The sequence below is a fragment of the Entelurus aequoreus genome, linkage group LG04 (assembly GCF_033978785.1).
Source record: "Entelurus aequoreus isolate RoL-2023_Sb linkage group LG04, RoL_Eaeq_v1.1, whole genome shotgun sequence".
Classification (NCBI taxonomy): domain Eukaryota; kingdom Metazoa; phylum Chordata; class Actinopteri; order Syngnathiformes; family Syngnathidae; genus Entelurus; species Entelurus aequoreus.
In genome coordinates, this window is record NC_084734.1 from 46,258,303 (window position 1) to 46,277,740 (window position 19,438).

The window sequence follows — 19,438 nt, forward strand, 5'->3', positions numbered from 1 at the left end:
TTCTATGTGTTTTTGTCCTAAATAAAGCTTTTTCAGGGATATAAATGTCTAAATGAACTAAAAATATCAATACTACTGCAGTATTTGCCAATAGATGAGACCAAACCAAGCAGACCGTTCTACTCAATATTGTGACCACTGACTGGCTCAGCCTCAGGCACCATTACTATTAGGATTAAAATAGTTTAAAGGTGACTATGTGGTTGGTTGCTTGGTTGAAGTTTATTTCGAACATGTATACAGTTTCAATATGATACATCACATATTTTACATATTTTCTTTTTTTTTCTTCATAAAATGTTGTAGAAAGAAGCAGGGTTTGTTTAATCCTACCCCTTTTCCACTTCATAGCAATTAATAACGGTCAGTAAGCTCTCCCCATTAATTTCCACACAATTTACATCAATTCATTGTTGATACAACAGCTCTCTTCATAGTTAAGTCAGTTATTATTCACCTAATGAGAGGAATAATATATTTTTTTCAAAAGGTTCATGACGTATTTTGTAATTCTCATTTCTTGTATTTTACAAACACTTATACCTTAAACAGCCCCTTAAACGGAATCATATTAGTACATTGTGGGTGTGGCTGTTAGTCAATTTCTAGAGAGCTCTAATAATGTTAAAAAAAAAACTATTATTTTCTGCTCTGGTTATAAAAATATTCAATTTATAAGTAGGGCTGGGCGATATGGACCAAAACTGATATCACGGTATTTTTAGTCCGTATATGGTATATACCAGTATCTTTAAAAAAACAAACATGCAAATTGCTTAAGGTTGCCTCAGTGTTTCACGGGTAGATAACCACTGTTGAGTACTCAGATCATTTTTTCTGTAAGTAGTAACGTAATGTGTTGTTTATTCTTTAAAAAGCAATAAGTCAGCCGTTACTATGTCAAAGCAATTTTCATTAATTTTGTTTATGAATGTTAAGTTTGTATCCCTATACTTGTGCACTGGATAAATGGAGCTTCTACTCGCGCAATGCGGTGAAAGCCGCTGGCTGTTATGTTTAAAACTACTTTTCAACCACCCAGCCGCTAAACTACAGTACCTTAGTCAGCACAGGCTATGGGGAGAGGCACTTTTAAACCGAGTTGTAGTTAAATATTTGACACACCAAGCAAGCAGTGGAGAGGCGCTATCGTTAGCTTCTGCGCTAAGCCGCTAACAGAAGTTAACAACATAAACAGATGAGATTAGAGATAAAGTTGCTACAAAGGGAGATATATGTTCTAAAGCAAATAAGTGTATGTATAAATAAAGCTGAAGTCACTCACCAATCGCCAAATGCAGTCGTTGTCCAAAGCATTGAATAACTCAGGAGTCGAGAATATTTTTTAAAAAAGTACCGTATTTTCCGCACTATACTATAAGGCGCACCGGATTTTAAGGCGCACCTTCAATGAATGGCATATTTCAAAACTTTGTTCATATATAAGGCGCACCGGATTATAAGGCGCACCTATGTCAACAAAACAGTCAGATAGGTCAGTCAAACTTTATTAATAGATTACAAACCAGCATTTTGACAACTCTGTTCACTCCCAAAATGAATAAACAGCTGATTTACTCGTGTTACGTAAATCAAACGTTAGTGCTATCACAATATAGTAATACTCGAAATAGTGCAGAGCAATAACAATATATAAATAACTCAACGTTGCTCAAACGTTAATGTGACACAACACAAAACACAAAATAAACATGTAAAGCTCACTTTATGAAGTTATTCCTCATTCACGAATCCCTCGAATTCTTCTTCTTCAGTGTCCGAATTAAACAGTTTGGCGAATACGGCATCCAAAATGGCCGGCTCCGTCTCGTCGAAGTCGTCATTAATGGAGTCAGTGCCGCTGCTGTTTAGCAGTTCAGTGACAATTCCTGCCTTCCTGAAAGCTCGGACCACAGTTGAGACTGAATCAGCCCAGGCATTTACGATCCACTGGCAGATAGTGGCGTATGTCGTCCGGCGCTGTCTCCGTCTTGGTGAACGTGTGTTCGCCTTCTGTCATCCACTGTTCCCACGCAGTTAGCAGTCTAGCTTCGACACCAATATCTAGCGGCTGGAGTTCTTTTATCAATCCACCCGGAATGACGGCGAGTATTGACTTAAGCGCGTAAGCGTGTCTCTTAATGTGATGTTATGAGCTAGCGAATATAACAACTACACTACCCAGCATGCAACAGTAGTGACGAGCATGCGCGGTAGTCCTGAGAAGCGTTGTTGTATGTCGGCAGTTAGAATGTGGTTATGAGCACGCTGTGAGTAAATGTTGAGAACTCAGCCAACACGCCTCGTCTGCATTATTTATAATTAGACAGACAACACACTTAATAGGAGCCATTTTGGGGTCTTTACATAAAACACAAATGGAAATGGAACGTCACATATCCCGCCATGCACCGCGCGCTTCTTCTTCTTCTACGGGGGCAGCTGCTTAAAAAAGATGGCGGCTGTTTACCGTAGTTGCGAGACCTAAACTTTATAAAAATTAATATTAATATTAATCCATATATAAGGTGCACCGGATTATAAGGCGCACTGTCAGCTTTTGAGAAAATGTGTGGTTTTTAAGTGCGCCTTATAGTGCGGAAAATACGGTAGTTTCATGCGCATCTCAGTGCGTCAGCTGAGAAGCCTCCGTAAACATGCAAGGAGCAGGGGTAAGCCAAAGAGGATGCCCTGTGCTTTGCTTCTCAGGCACAGAAAACATCAAACGGCCGTAACAAAGGCACATCAAAATCTACCGGTATGGCGGTATCTCAAATATATACCGCTTTCTAAAATATACTGGCATTAAGTATAATACCGGTGTATTGCGCACCCGTTTATAAGTAATAACTTTGTGGAAATTCACTTACCATAGTCAGGCCCACAACCATGTAACCTCAGTAAATTAGTGTTTACTGTATTAATTTTATTGCATGGTTGTTATTTTGAAATGGTTGTTTATATTTTACAAAACCCAAAACCAGTGAATTTGGCACTTTGTGTAAATTGTAAATAAAAACCAAATACAATGATTTGAAAATCCTTTTCAACTTATATTCAACTGTATAGACTGCAAAGACAAGATATTTAATGTTCGAACTGAGAAAGTTTTTTTTGTTGTTGCAAATAATCATTAACTTAGAATTTAATGGCAGCAACAAATTGCAAAAAAATGGCACACTGGCATGTTTACCACTGTGTTACATCGCCTTTCCTTTTAACAACACTAAGTAAACCTTTGGGAACTGAGGAGACCAACTTTTGAAGCTTTTCAGGTGGAACTCTTTCCCATTCTTGCTTGATGAACAGCTTAAGTTGTTCAACAGTCCGGGGTCTACGTTGTCGTATTTTACGCTTCATATTGCGCCACACATTTTCGATGGGAGACAGGTCTGGACTACAGGCAGGCCAGTCTAGTACCCGCACTCTTTTACTACAAAGCCACGCTGTTGTAACGTGCAGAATGTGGCTTGGCATTGTCTTGCTGAAATAAGCAGGGGCGTCCATGATAACGTTGCTTGGATGGCAACATGTGTTGTTTCAAAACCTGTATGTACCTTTCAGCATTAATGGTGCCTTCACAGATGTGCAAGTTACCCACGCCTTCGGCACTAATACACCCCCATACCATCACAGATGCTGGCTTTTGAACTTCGCGCCTATAACAGTCCGGATGGTTCTTTTCCTCTTTGGTCCGGAGGACACGACATCCACAGTTTCCAAAAACAAGTTGAAATGGGGACTCGTCAGACCACAGAACACTTTTCCACATTGCACCAGTCCATCTTAGATGAGCTCGGGCCCAGCAAAGCCGGCATCGTTTCTAGGTGTTGCTGATAAATGGCTCTGGCTTTGCATAGTAGAGTTTTAACTTGCACTTACAGATGTAGCGGCGAACGGTAGTTACTGACAGTGGTCTTCTGAAGTGTTCCTGAGCCCATGTGGTGATATCCTTTACACACTGATGTCGCTTTTTGATGCAGTACCGCCTGAGGGATCGAAGGTCACAGGCATTCAATGTTGGTTTTCCGCCTTGCTGCTTATGTGCAGTGATTTCTCCAGATTCTCTGAACCTTTTAATATTACAGACCATAGATGGTTCAATCCCCACCTTCTACCATCCTAGTCACGTCCGTTGTGTCCTTGAGCAAGACACTTCACCCTTGCTCCTGATGGGCCTGGTTAGCGCCGTGCATGGCAGCTCCCGCAATCAGTGTGTGAATGTGTGTGTGTGAATGGGTGAATGTGGAAAATAGTGTCAAAGCGCTTTGAGTTCCTTAAAAAGGTAGAAAAGCGCTATACAAGTACGACCCATTTACCATTTACCAAATTCCTTGCAATAGCTTGTTGAGAAATGTTGTTATTAAACTATTCGACAATTTGCTCACGCAAAAGACTATAAAAATGGGACCCATAACCTCCCTGCTTGGCACTCAGCAACAAAGGGTTGGAGTTGGGGGTTAAATCACCAAAATGATTCCCCGGCGCGGCGCCGCTGCTGCCCACTGCTCCCCAAGGGGATGGGTCAAATGCAGAGGACAAATTTCACCACATCTGGTGTGTGTGTGACAATCATTGGTACTTTAATCTTTAATTTTTTCACAAAATGGTGACCCTCTCCCCATCCTTGTTTGTGAATGTTAGTGGAAGTTGCTTTTATACCCAATCATGGCACCCACCTGTTCCCAATTAGCCTGTTTACTTGTGGGATGTTCCAAATAAGTGTTTGATGAGCATTCCTCAACTTTCTCAGTCTTTTTAGCCACTTGTGCCAGCTTTTTGAAACATGTTGCAGGCATCAAATTCCAAATGAGCTAATATTTGCAAAAAATAACAAAAGTTTTCCAGTTTGAACATTAAGTATGTAGTCTTTGTAGTGTATTCAATTGAATATAGGTTTGAAAGGATTTGCAAATCATTGTATTCTGTTTTTATTTACGATATACACAACAGGCCAACTTAACTGGTTTTGGGTTTTGTATTTTGTGAATGAAAAAAAGTGTTGTTGAATGATACCACAATATGCAATTTGGCAAACTCGCTGCATCACAGTAATAAAAGGTTGTTTGAGAACCAGAACTCTATAGGATGTGTACACAATATACCTTGCTGTCCTGCGGCGTGTTGAGGATGTGCACGGCGCTGGGTCTGACGCCGTTGGCCTTGGCCCGTCGGTACAGGGCAAAGCGGCTTTTTCGGCGGCCGCGGTCGCCAGTGGGAAGAGAGCCATTGTACCTGGCAGAGAAGAGCGAGGGATGATTAGCATCTACAAGAATACGCACAACTTGACCTCTGCATTTAACAGTGAACACATTATATAACGGCGTTACTGCAAAGCTGAAGAGAAACTGCAGTGGCTATAAAAAGCTTGGCTGCTTTTGTGCGGCGAGCCCTTTTGAACACTATCAAAAGATCTACTAGAGATCAAACAGGCTGAACCTCAATGAGGATACATCTCCATAAAGCAAACCAACATGAACAGCAAACAGGAGCAAAATAAATATGTCAGCAAAGACTGACGTGTGTTATCCATGTTGAACAAGACAACACAAACGGACATGGACGTTGTTTTGTTCCAGCGACAGTTCTTGTGACACCGACGTGGCAGGAAGCCGGCATGTGACTGATAAGAGCCGCTCAGGAAGCAAACCTTCCCAGAAGTCATTGACGGGCCTTTCCAGTAAAAGGTCACAGTCTGTCCGGTGACCTAAAAGGTCACAACACACAGATAAAGCTAACGTTTTAAAATATAAACCAAGCCTGACATTTAAGAAATAATTACAGGAAATTAGATATAGTTCTACCACTAATGTGGTCCATCCGGTTGACGATGTGGAGACCTGATTCAACATCCTGTGTCTTACTTTTTTGTGGGCAAACTAAAATTCAACATAAACTTCATAACGCTTTTGTAAAAGTGTCATGATGCTGCTGTATGATAATACACACATCATTTCCACCTGACTTACAGTAGGGTAAAAAGGTACACAATTTCATCTTTTCCCCAACCCTAATATGGTTTTCTAAATATTCACAAGATCTGAATTGAACCCATTCAGGCCCTGTAGGTCTAGGAAGGTTTCTTGTTGTTCCAATAATAAACGGTCTGAAATAGACCCTGGCCACAACTCCAGATTTTCCGGGTACATTTCGGACCTTTTGCATCATTGTGACTTTTAGGGGGTAAGTCCATTTTGGGGTACTTTCGGACCTTTAGGCAAAAATTGTCCTTTTTTTTAATTTTATTTTTAGGTATTTTGTGACTTTCATGTCTGTTAGCCTAAATTTGCACCTTTACAATTAGAGTACATTTAGCACCATCTGTTGGCAGTATGCATTGTAACCCCGCTTCGTAAAGTACCAGTAGTGGAAAAACAAGTTGACTTTATATGCTTAATTGTGTTTTATTGTATCTATTAAATCATTTCAAACTTTATTCACAATCCGCAAATTATGTGAAAATACCGTCTAAACATCACAAATACAGTCAGCCATTTTGAATATTACGCTCCGAATGTCTTTGATAATTTCTGTAGATTAGTAACACTTCTGCCGTCTGACCATATTATCAGATCAGCCCAGTGTTTCCCACACATTCATTTATTTGTGGCGGCCCGCCACGAAAGAATTAAGGCCGGCACAAATAGATTTTTCTGCTTTTTTTTTTTTTTCTCCTGTCCAGCTTCTCAGGCAAATCATATAGTTGATGTAGATGCCCATATCGGCTGTTCAGATTTACTTTACAAAAGAGAAGTGTAGGATCAAGATTTTTGGAGCTCTTTGTTCAGTGGATCAGATGTTTGATGAAGCTCTGTGTCTATCTACCACCACAACTGTTTTCTGTTTATTTGTCAATGATTGTGACAGGACACCTCTGCTTCACTTTATGTTGCTGGTAAATAATATGGTTGTAGTAGTAGGCCAAAGTTAAATTATTTAGTATGCACTAATTAAAGGGGCAGAGTTTTAAGAGACATTTTAGCTTTTATATTTTTATAAGATATATTTTTTGTAAGAACCACAATTAATAAATATATTTCAGTGAATAACTTATTGTTCAAATCTGTATATAAATATGTACATAAAGTGTTGTAATTATATTGTAAAATGGATGGATGGATGGACGTTTAAAACAAAACTGTTATTATTAATTAGTAAGTATACATTTTTTTAGCCTTTTTAGAGAAAATCATATCATTGTAGTAAATTATGCAAATTACTCGATGATGTCATGGTGACCACGCCCCCACCGGTATCTTGGCAGTTTATGGGAAACACTGCAGTCATACTGGAAATACGCAAAAAATTAAGAGAGCGATGTGCTGTCTATCATTCACAATCCCTATATAAGACATGACCAAGTTTTTCTTTTTTGTTCATTCTAAGTCATAAAAAAATAAATACATAAAAAGTTAGCTAACAATGAAATCAATCGGGGCTTTCTATTTCCTTTCTAAATCCTTTTAATAACCATCCAAATCCCGCCAACAATACTCTATATACATATCATGACCTGAATATTAACCAAATATTAGCAATATTGTTATAAGCGCGAACGCAGACAAACTATTTTTAGCAGCGGATTGATAGCACACAGCTAAGTAGTCCTCTGCTGCTTTACTGTGAGCCGCCAGCGATGTCCTACTGCTCTCTGCTTGTCAAAGTTATTCTAAATTGTAAATCATACCTGTCATCTGGATTTTGGGAGGATTTAGCCAAAAATCTAGGAGTTGTTCATCTGTGACATTCAATTAATACCCGGAGATGGCGATAAACACACAATCAAAGACGGGGTCTTATGGAGACTTATGATTCATTCTTCATATAAAATGGAAGATATGGATATCCTTTCAGTCGTCATTGGAGTAAGAGAAGACAATGTACAGTAAGCTATTGTCTTATTTGGTTTGTAGTTTGTAGTTTGTATTTCTTGTTTAGCACTTAGCAATACTGCTACATGTTGCATAGTGTTTCACTAAAGCTGGATCTGTTTAGCAGAGCTTCTTTAAAATGTGTAGCTCATTCTCCTTACATTCAGGATCAACAATATAATTTTCTAGATCATAATTTTTCCTAAAGTAATCGTTGTTGGCTCTCACAAAGTCAGCATGATTTGCATTGTTTTTGGTGGGGAAGGGATCTGTGATTCTTACCGCCAAATCATCGCGATGACGTGTCTGGCTAGCTCATTATCTCTCAAAATGGCTTGGGAAACTCAGTGAGATTAAAACTTATTTGATCATATCTATTTACTTGCAAACTTGTTAAGTCTTCCGGTGTCATAAATCAGATATATATGATAATAGCTTAAATATAGAGGAAACTTGTTTTTACACTCTACTGGTACTTTAAGGTTTTACTACTTACGTATAAAATACTACACGGTTTAGCTCCAGCCTATCTCGCCGATTGTATTGTACCATATGTCCCGACAAGAAATCTGCGTTCAAAGAACTCCGGCTTATTAGTGATTCCCAGAGCCAAAAAAAAAGTCTGCGGGCTGTAGAGCGTTTTCTATTCGGGCTCCAGTACTCTGGAATGCCCTCCCGGTAACAGTTAGAGATGCTACCTCAGTAGAAGCATTTAAGTCCCATCTTAAAACTCATTTGTATAATCTAGCCTTTAAATAGACCCCCCTTTTTTTTTTAGACCAGTTGATCTGCAGTTTCTTTTCTTCTCTCCTCTTCTCCCCTGTCCCTTGCGAGGGGGAGTTGCATAGGTCCGGTGGCCATGGATGAAGTGCTGGCTGTCCAGAGTCGGGACCCCGGGTGGACCACTAGCCTGTGCATCGGTTGGGGACATCTCTGCGCTGCTGACCCGTCTCCGCTCGGGATGGTTTCCTGCTGGCCCTGCTGTGGACTGGACTCTCGCTGATGTGTTGGATCCACTGTGTAACTGGACTTTCACAATGTTATGTCAGACCCACTCGACATCCATTGCTTTCGGTCTCCCCTAGAGGGGGGGGGGGGTTACCCACATATGCGGTCCTCTCCAAGGTTTCTCATAGTCATTCACCGACGTCCCACTGGGGTGAGTTTTTCCTTGCCCGTATGTGGGCTCTGTACCGAGGATGTCGTTGTGGCTTGTGCAGCCCTTTGAGACACTTGTGATTTAGGGCTATATAAATAAACATTGATTGATTGATAATTTGATATTTAATATATATATTTTTTCAAATATGCAAAGAAACAAGAGCAAGCCTGATCCAATACAGTGCCATAGCCTTAACAGCCATTATAACAAAATGAAAACAATGGAGAATAAAAAACGGAAAAAAAACAAAAACAAAATGAGCAATGGACTTTCTTTTTTTTTTTTACATATTTGAAAAGGAGTGAGAAGAAGTTTACATTTAACTTTAACACAGCTCATACACATCTGGTCTGCCAAAAAGGACATATAATAAGGACAGATACTAGGCGTGTGACGGCAAATGTATTCTAATTTCCCACCTCGTACACATAAAAAGTGAAAGAAAGTAAGTGTTTTTTGTGTCATGCGTTTACGTGTAATCAAATACAAGCGATCATGAAAGGCCAAGTATTTGCAGCGGGTGCGGAGATCCATACATGCAGGGCACCTCCACAAGCTAGCCGTGAAAGGCGGCGTGTGGAAACGTGCAGAACACCCCCCAGACGCGTGCATGTCTTTGAAAGTTATGACTAGCAATAGTGCTAAGTAGACAGAGCCTTGAAACACCCTTCTGTCATTTGGTAACATTTTGCTTTCTGGATGAAGTACGTAAACCAGACAAGTGCGGACTGGGGGGTAATTGTGGACTTCGGGTTGTTTTTAATGGGCTTGTGAAACAGTCTAGAAATAAAATAAACTCAAAAAAACTGCAGAAACAGGAAAATAGAACAAAAGGCATTATGTGACAAGAAAAGCTGAAATGTTAATAGTAATAACCAACTAGAAAAACACTCGGAAAACCGAATGACCCCCAAAATGTAATTGCTCGTTTCACATCCCATTTCTGACATTTCCTGAAAGTTTATTTAAAATACACCAATTACTTTTTGAGCTAAGTTGCTAACTAACTAACTGATTAACTAACAAACCCTGGCGACAAATACATAACCTCCTATTGGAGATAAATAATGACAAGGATAATCATCGTCCAGAAACTTGAAGGTTCCTGGTACGAATCCAGCTTCCGCCTTCGTAGTCACTGCAGTTGTGTCCTTGGGCAAGACACATCACCCACCTTCATTTCATTTTCATTTATTTATTTATTTCAGGCAATGACAAAGACGTACAAGTTGACAAAACATAATAATATAAATTAATATAGTGCATTATTGTCCAGTTTTGCCTGAAAGGGAGTGGGAAGAAGATAACTTATTTAATCCCACCCCCAGTTCTCCATTCAGTGATTATTCACATGAGTTTCACTCTCACTTTGTTCAAGGATTATAATACAGATGTTGTATCATAGTGGCATTACCACAGGTAACAATAATTATTACACTGTAACAATCATTTGTATCAACAATGTAGGAATAATGAATATACCAACAATGGTAATAGACATCATAGCAATAATGGTAATAGACAACATAGCAATAATGGTAAGGAAACATTGAGCACATGTTAACACTTTGAGACAGAGTATAGCAGCAGGTCAAATTAAAGACCCTCATCTCTATATTTGAACCAGACCCCATGTTTGTATAATAGTTTAAATCGATTAATAGTTTGGCATTGCTTGTGTTGTAAGTCCAGTTTGTTCCATAGTTTGCTCCCAGTGTCAGTCACACTGGTTGATTAATGTTTGTGGCAGCATCACCCTCAATACAAAACAACAACAGCAAAAGGCATAATGGGATGAGAAAAAGCTGAAATGTTGATACTAATAACCAACTAGAATAACACTCGGAGACCCGGATCACCCCCTAAAAATGTTCATGTTACTTAACACATTTCGGACATTTCCTGAAAGTTTCATCAAAATTCACCAATAACTTTTAGTTATGTTGCTAACTAACTAACTGACAAAGAGACCCCCAGCGAATACATAACATCCTGGCTGAGGTAATAGTAACAACATATAAATATTTGTATTACTTCTTTGTAGTCTTTTTAATAAATGACAGGCACATGCGCCATGGCCAATTATGCCAGGTCGATGATGTATACCCCCGCAACTGACCACCGCAAAACAGCACTTGTTGAGTCTGTTCTCCTTTTAAAAGGCTACATTACGCTAAAACAGCTACAAAAAGGCAAAGAAAAAGCAAAGCAAAGTGGCCTACTATGCGTGAGATATGGCGGTTCAATTTTAGAAGATTTGTGACTTAAACAATTAAATTTTTTATGACCATTAGAATGATATGGAATTTAAAGGTTTAAAGTATACTGAATGTTTTTATATGTGTTACTTAACACGCATTTCAACACATATACATGCATTTCAGTCTGTTTGTTTATCTTTATTTTAGCGTCAACTCCCTTGTTGGCCCTGCTGGATAACCCTTTCAAACTATGAAAAATCAGATTTTTAGTTTCAATTAGATATATTTATATTGATATATCATAGCCAGCATTCTTTGCAGTCGACAATGAGACAGAAAAGCATGTTAATAAAAAGAGACTAGATGACGCATAACTGCAATAAGAAAAGGGCAGGAAGGGAAAATCAAAGATGCAAGGGAAGATAAGGAGCAGAGATGATAGAGAAAGGCCTGTGGCAGAGTTCAAGCATGTATGACGCACGATCACACTAGCCACTTGTGTCCTGCATGCACAAACATTATAAAGCACGACATTAAATATTCACTCCTAGTGGGAGCCCACTTGTGACACAAGCTTTGTTTTCAATAAAGACAACGCTCTCTCACAAGATATTGGAGGCATAGGAGAGGCCAAGCGCATCATAAAGGACAAAAGGCAAGACTGATGGACAGGGCAGCGCATGGTTTCGTGGCTGGCTGACGTAATGAGCGGTGGCAGGCGCAGGCGGCTCACATGGCCTGCATGGAGGCGGGCATCGACCACACGGCCACGTGTGTGACATCATCAATGCTGACAGACGCAAGGTCGAACCATGCAGGCACACTACATGGACCAGCAAAATAAGAGAAGTGACAACAGGGAGTAGAAACAACTCAACATGAATAACAGGACTCATAATTAACTCCAAGTGCATGGCCATAGGCCACAACATTGTAGTGCACTCAACTTCCTCATGCTATCCAACTCACAAGTCAATGAAAGTACATTGTAAGAACGGAGAGGGAAGTTGAAAAAGCATTAGACGACGTCATTTGTAAGGAGGCTGTGAGAGACAAAAGGTGAGCAACAAATAAGAAAAAAAAGGAGAGATGTTCCAATCAAGGTTTTATGCTGATGATTACGATTATGAATGAGTGAGATCAGCCAATACCAATCACATGCATTACCTGTATATGTTTCAATGTATTTATGTAAAAGTGCTATTGACAGTTTAACAATATAAACACCATATTTAAACTTACAAAAAATGATTCTCGTTCTCGGCTAGTAACATGGTCAGCCTTGTCCTCCAGTGATAATTGTACTTAAAATACAAAAAAATGCGGATTATTTGCCATAAGGGAGGTGGTGTTTATTAGCTAAGAGGAGCGGCTCCACACTTTGTATGGAGACACATAATTAGCTGCTTGCTGCTTGTCAGCCGAGGGACTAAATATAAATACACTGTCAGCAAGAGGGGTTTGGTGTTTGTGATCTGCAATAAAATGAAGTAATCGCCGATGGCAATCACATACTTTTTCACAAAATCGACGACACTGAACAGTGACGGATCAATCAGCCTATCCCTAACACAAACCTAACATATAATGTTCAGAAATACAAAATTAACAGTGACGGATCAATCAGCCCATCCATAATACAAAGCTAACATATTATGGTCAGAAATACAAAATGAACAGTGTCGGATCAATCAGCCCATCCCTAATACAAAGCTAACATATCATGTTCAGAAATAAAAAATGAACAGTGACGGATCAATCAGCCCATCCCTAATACAAAGCTAACATATTATGTTCAGAAATAAAAAATGAACAGTGACGGCAATCAGCCCATCCTTAATACAAAGCTAACAGATTATGTTCAGAAATACAAATTCACTTTCTTCTATTACTTCTTTTACAAAAAATACATGCTTTCATGCTAGTCAGGGTTTCTCCTACATGTAATTGATTGTGGTGCACAGTCACGGCAAAATAAAAGCCCCCAGTGCCCCATACACCTCAAAAATAAGGGTATTTAAGTGAAAAAAAATGTAAGAAATATATTGTAAGAATGGATATATAAAGCCACATATTTACGCACTATTGACTAGTGCTGCACAGAAAATTTGGCAACCGAAAAAAAAGAAAGACTTTGATCACTACAACAACACTGCCGAAACAGGATGTTGTGATGACGTAAGCAAGACGCACGCAATGGGCTGCTTGAAAGTTGCAATTAACGATTATTTTGATAGTCAACGATTAGCTTAACGATTAGTTGACTACACCGATTATGAGGCGATAAAAAGCATAAAACTACTCAGTGGCTCTAATTTAGTCATCTGCTTTTAAATTCAACTTAAAATATTTTTGGCATAAAAAGCATAAAACTACTCAGTGGCTCTAATTTAGTCATCTGCTTTTAAATTCAACTTAAAATATTTTTGGCATGTACTAACAAAGTTGACTGATTAATTCAAAAATATTTATTTATACTGTAAATAAAAGGATTTTGTGATGATGTTTTCAAAACACTGCACACAGTTACAGTATATTATTGATTAACTCCTGGCTTTTTAAGCATACCAGATAATTTTTTAACATTTTAGCTATCTAAAAGATTGTATTTATTTATTTTTTATCGTGCTTTGTTTGTGTTGTGGTGTGCTTGCTCGTTTCTCTTGTGTTATCTTTTAACCTGCCCATTGTACAGCACTTTGGCTAACCCTGTGGTATATTTTAAATGTGCTTTATAATTTGATTTGTATATTTATTCTTTTATGATATCAGCACCGTGGTGCCTACGGTTTGCATGCACCGTGTGTATGTGTGTTTGTGTCTGTGATTGCCGACGCTGCGTCACACCTGAAGTTCTTGACAAATAAAAAAAAGTACCTGAATTGTTTCAGACAATTTCTAGCTGGCAGACTTTGATAATTATGACAGTTAAATATTTTTTGCACACAACTTGTCTCACACTTGTTAGCTAACCAGCAAGATAGCTAACTATCTTACTGAGTTTGTTTGTTTGTATTTGTTTATTTGAAGGACAATGTGCAGTTACATTAAGAAGATGGCTGCACCAGATTTAGCACAATGCTAATTTCAATCTGTAGACCTTTTATGGCGCATTTAACATCCACAATTAAAATTACACAGGTTTGAAAATACACAACAATATTAAAATTACATAATGATAAGCAATTTAAAATACAAGTACAATACATAGAGGGTATGTATCAGTGGGCGGTCAAGTTACAGTATTTTAGCAGCTTCATTTAAAGTGCAGAAGTATATAAACTGCAGCAGTTTTTATCAAAGTCCACATACCACATGTGCAGTTGCCATCAGATGGTACCCATAAGGGTATCATCCAATAGCCATGTACCCCATTGGTACTGCATACGTAAACATGATTGCGATGTTGAGGTCGCATCCTCCAGATCAGACATCATATCTACGCTCTAAATGTTTTGCCATAAAAAACACGGTCTGATTTGCAACCTGTGATGTTGTTGCGAGGGTGCTGACCCGCTTCCGTCTGTAAAAACAAGAGTGATGACCTCACCGACTATTGTCAACAAATTTATCAGCGACCAATTTTGTTGTCGATATTTGTTGACAAATCATTGCACCCCTAGTCTGAAGCAGACACAGCATGTCTGCGATGTGGACATACTTTGATATATCTAAGACAACCCATGGACAGCGATCTACAAAATGTGCATTGTGCAAATAATAAGAGGACAGTGGCACTTTTAAAGAGAGAAAGTACAGCTGGAGCAGCAGCGTGAAGCAAAAGTGACGTCAGTGTTTTGTCACAATAGAGGCTCGCTGCAGGTACCGCCGTTCGTCGCAAATATCGAGCGACAGACGAAAAGAGTTTCCAAACATGAGTACAGTCTCCAATAACACCAGAAAAAATCATGCTAGATTTGATCATTTTTGATAAGAAAAAGTCACTAAAATAATTTTTAACAAAGTGCAGCCTGTATGTACAATAAGCAGCAACTATTTAAAAATAGAACAAACCAATACAATAGAAGAGAAAATATATGTGGATACTAATTACTAATAAACAATTTGTGTTATATGTATAACAATATTTTGGTCTTTTTAAGAGAAAATAAATGCATCATCGCCTATTATGCAAAATTACTGATGACATCAAATTGAACATTCTGCCAGGCCCCCACTGCCACAAGTATATCAGCAATCTGTAGAAAACGATGCTTGTGTCCAAAAAGACCGGAAAAAGTCGCCAGATCTGTCGCTTTTAAGAAAAACAGAATCTAGAGGGGACTGAATACTTGCTATAAATAGCGAGAAAGTAACATCTTCTTATTCTCTGGCAGACCAGATGGATATGAGGTGTTTTACAAAGCAGACTTACTATGCCATCTACCTTATGGAGTTGAAACAACAAGCTACATTCCCCGACAGTCCCGTTATAATGTGTTTGAGGGAAAACATGCCGCGCAAAATCTTTTTGTGGCAATCCACATTACTGATGGCGGACTGCAACGAAACAATCTACATTTGGGAAACATTGCACGCACTTTTCCACCATTTCACCAAAAATGTCAAACACTTTTCAACATAAAAGTTTGTTTTATTTTTTTGGCCAATGTTGACATGCTAGAAAGACTAAATATTAAATATGAATATTCTTCAAATAAAATGTGGATTGTTTGTATTGGTCTTTTTGCACCGGCTCGCCTCGCCTTACTTTGGGGTTGTTTCCAATGCGAAATTGTACTGCCGCAGGTCACAAAAGCGAAGTAAAGGCATCACTCGAAAAGAAACAAAGGACGGCGTAGCTCAGATGGTAGAACGGCCGTGCCAGCAACGTGAGGGTTCTGGTTCGATTCCAGCTTCCGTCATCCCCAGTCACTGCAGTTGTGACTTTGGGTGAGACACTTCATCCGCCTTACTCCCAGTGCCTCACACACAGGTGTATGTTTGATGGTGGTCGGAAGGACCGTAGGTATTGGCAGCAAATTGGCAGCCATGCTTCCGTTCGTCTAGCAGCTGTGGCTACAAACATAGCTTACAACCATCATGTGTTAATGTGGAGTAAATAGATGATGGGTTCTCAGTTCTCTGTGAGGCGCTTTGAGTGTCAACAAAAGCGCTTTAAAAATGTAATTTATTATTATGACAAAAAACAATGGCAAAGCCATAACAACGTGGTAAGGTAACCTTAGCATGTGTAATTGTCATTTCTAATCGGGGAATCTAACCCTAGCTGATCAGTACTTAAAATAGTTCCTGGCTAGTAGCTAGTACTGCAGTAGGGCTGGACAATTAAAGCAAAAATAATAATCACGATTATTTTGATTGGTATTGCAATCACGATTAAGTACACGAGCTGTATCAGACACATTATTTTCCCAAACAAATGTTTCTACTCCTCACAATGACAACATTTCACTCACATGTATGTCAATTTCCCTAATACGCTGCGTTAAACAGTGGATTCCGTTTTATTGGCCAGTTTTTTGACTTTGTCCACAGTTACATGAATGCGAAAATCATGTGCTTTATTTTTTTTATTGAGTTTAGAGATTATTGATTAGCCATACTAGCGCTGTGTTAAATAAAAGTAGCAACCATGGTGACATTCCAAACTTTTAGTAGATGTGCTCTTTTTTTCCCACTCATTTTCTCCTCATCCATTTCATCCTGACAAGTTCCGGCATTTGCATGTACGCTGCGCGGCCTATTAATCGTTTTTTCCCTAATTATTATATATTCCTGATCGTGCGAAGCCATAATCAAAATGTAAATTAAAATTTGATTAATTCTCCAGCCCTATACTGTAGTACCTGTTTCTACAGTGCAAGGAAAAAGGGACAGTATGTGGAAGGTCCTTTTCTGCTCCCCATGCACAAAACAAGACCCATAAAGGATGGGTTTGGTGCGGAAGAAGCCCATCAAACACCCTTTGGGATGAACTACAATGGATATGGCCTCCCTCAGGTCCAACGTGAGTGACTTATGAACCTCACAAATACACTTAAAGTCTTCTCAGGGAAGTGGAATCTGTAAAGCTGCAACGGTGGAGGGGACCGACTTTATATTTTCTTGTATTTTTTTACTTCATTCAGCAGCCTCATTGTTTATGTATACTATTGTGAGTGGAAGACTGAATCAGCATTAACGAGCACCTCCCTCGGTATCTGAGAAAGTCGCTGTGCTCAATCGGTGTGATGGTGTGGACGGCGACTCATCAGTATTCAGATGCAGGCCGGCCACATCCTCCTCTCTCCATGTTGTCTCCAAGACATAGGCTATTAGGTCAGTTATCTTTGGCACAGACAGGAAGCTGTGTGGGCCAACAGGGATGTCTGCGTAATCCAGCCGGGATGTGACCGCACAACTGTGGCATTCCCTCTCTGCTCCCTGTAGACCATGCATAGCGTGGAGGAGCTGCAGACCCGTGGAAGTCGCCCGCTCTTGTCATCAGCACATCCTGCTGGTGAAGAGGAGGGGCTTCTCTCCGCCTACTTCTTTTTTTTACAGCCCCTTGAGCATCACGGTTGTACTGTGACTCCATTTGTAAATCCACAACAAATTATGCTTCAACCATAAAATGCATGTATTTTTTTGCAGACAGTGCCTACTTTAGGCCATTAAAGATCCAGCATAGGATGACATCATTGGGATTCAGCCTCAGCAATCCAGCATCTCCCTCCCACTCTCGCTACACCTACAACCATTGATGAAAAAGTGTCTAGCTATGTGAAAAAGAGAGAAAGGGGATGTTGCAGGATGACACCTAAACACACCACACACTGCACAATGCTGGGAGAGAACGCTGCAGGCTTTAAAGTTAGTTAGTTTGTAACACTGCTGCACACCGATGGATGATCCGCAGGCTGATGTAAAACGATAAAACGTTACATGCATCCGCTTTTGTTTATTTAAATAATGTGAACGTTACCTCTTGATGATGGAGCTGCTTTCCATCTCACACATTTCCCCTCTACTACAATAAAGCCTCTCCACACACACTTACCCCAAAATGACCAGTTCGCCGTATTTTATCGAGTCTTTAACGGGCACATCATCATCTCCGTCCTTTTTCGGGGAATTCATCAGCAATTACTCCAGCAATTAGGTACTAACTGTAAAAAGAAAAGAGGGGGGAAAAAGACGAGTCGTCCTCAGCAAGAGGCGATGAAACAATGCTAACACCCTCGAAAGTGCCGCTTGGGGCTCCTCGCCTTACTGAAGTTTGGACACAGTTGGACAAAGTTCCCCCTGACTTGCTGTAGTTATTTGTTGGACACTTTTGATCCGGCGAAGGAGCATTTTTTGGTCGTGTTTTTTTTAAATATCCAGTGTGCGGCTAGCTTGTAGCAGGGAAATATGTTCCATAGCAGGAGGCGGAGACAAGACGGGCTTGTGGGGGGAGAGGTGGAACGTACCATTTGCGACAGGGGTGAGGCGTAAACCTCACTCTTAAAAGTATGAATTATAATCACGTACAATAACAATTCCTTGCTTTCATGTACATTAATATTTTTTAAAAATACTACATTTTATATTTACAAGACAATTTGATGTCAGCAGAGAAATGTGACGTATGGTTTAGACGAAGACTCCCCCCTCCAACGGATGAGAAACTGATTAAAAAAGAGGCATGTCTACGTTAGTAGAGTGCGATACTAAATATTCTGGTATCAGCCCAATATGAAGTAAATACGGGGCTAATACCGATACTGATACCAATACTTAAACATGTTCAAGACCATTTAATGATTTTCGGATTTTTTTTAAACTTTAATTAGTTGATCGGGATTGTAATCCGTATATTTTATGTACTTTTACCTCACTTTAAAATCTTGATTGGATCTGTAACAGAGATCTCTACTCAAAACACTCAAATCAGCGTCTACCATTGAAATGAACTGAAATCAAATTGGTACTTGGAACCCCAAAACAACACCATTTTAACATACAACATGCATTTTAACAAGCAAAACAAACTTTGTGATAAGAAATAGTGTATAAAACAATACAATAGAAGGCAGTACAAACAACTGCAGTAATTTTATGAAATAATGTAATGGTGCAGACTAGCAGTGCTTTGCTCCAACTGCTTCATCAAGTTAGCTATAGCTACTCGCGTTGTCATGTTTTTTATGATTTATTTCTATAATTTAATTAAAATAATCCAATTCTTCTTCTCAGCACTATCCTTCACACTCACTTTC

General features: G+C 39.3%; 1 protein-coding gene across 2 annotated transcripts in view; it reads right to left on the bottom strand.

Moving 5' to 3' along the window:
• The window catches only part of LOC133648679 (E3 ubiquitin-protein ligase pellino homolog 2), a 29,309-nt gene extending 10,700 nt beyond the window's left edge, over positions 1-18,609 (bottom strand). The window contains exons 1-3 of one of the 2 annotated variants that reach the window (XM_062045005.1): positions 18,451-18,609; positions 18,238-18,346; positions 5,106-5,235 (exon numbers count right to left, since the gene is read on the bottom strand). In XM_062045005.1, the coding sequence (XP_061900989.1) occupies positions 5,106-5,235; positions 18,238-18,317 (210 nt within the window). In that variant the 5' untranslated portion in view covers positions 18,318-18,346; positions 18,451-18,609. Of the gene's footprint in view, positions 1-5,105; positions 5,236-18,237 lie in introns of both variants that reach the window. The other variant, XM_062045004.1, reaches the window with a different exon arrangement.
• Positions 18,610-19,438: the final 829 nt, after the last annotated feature.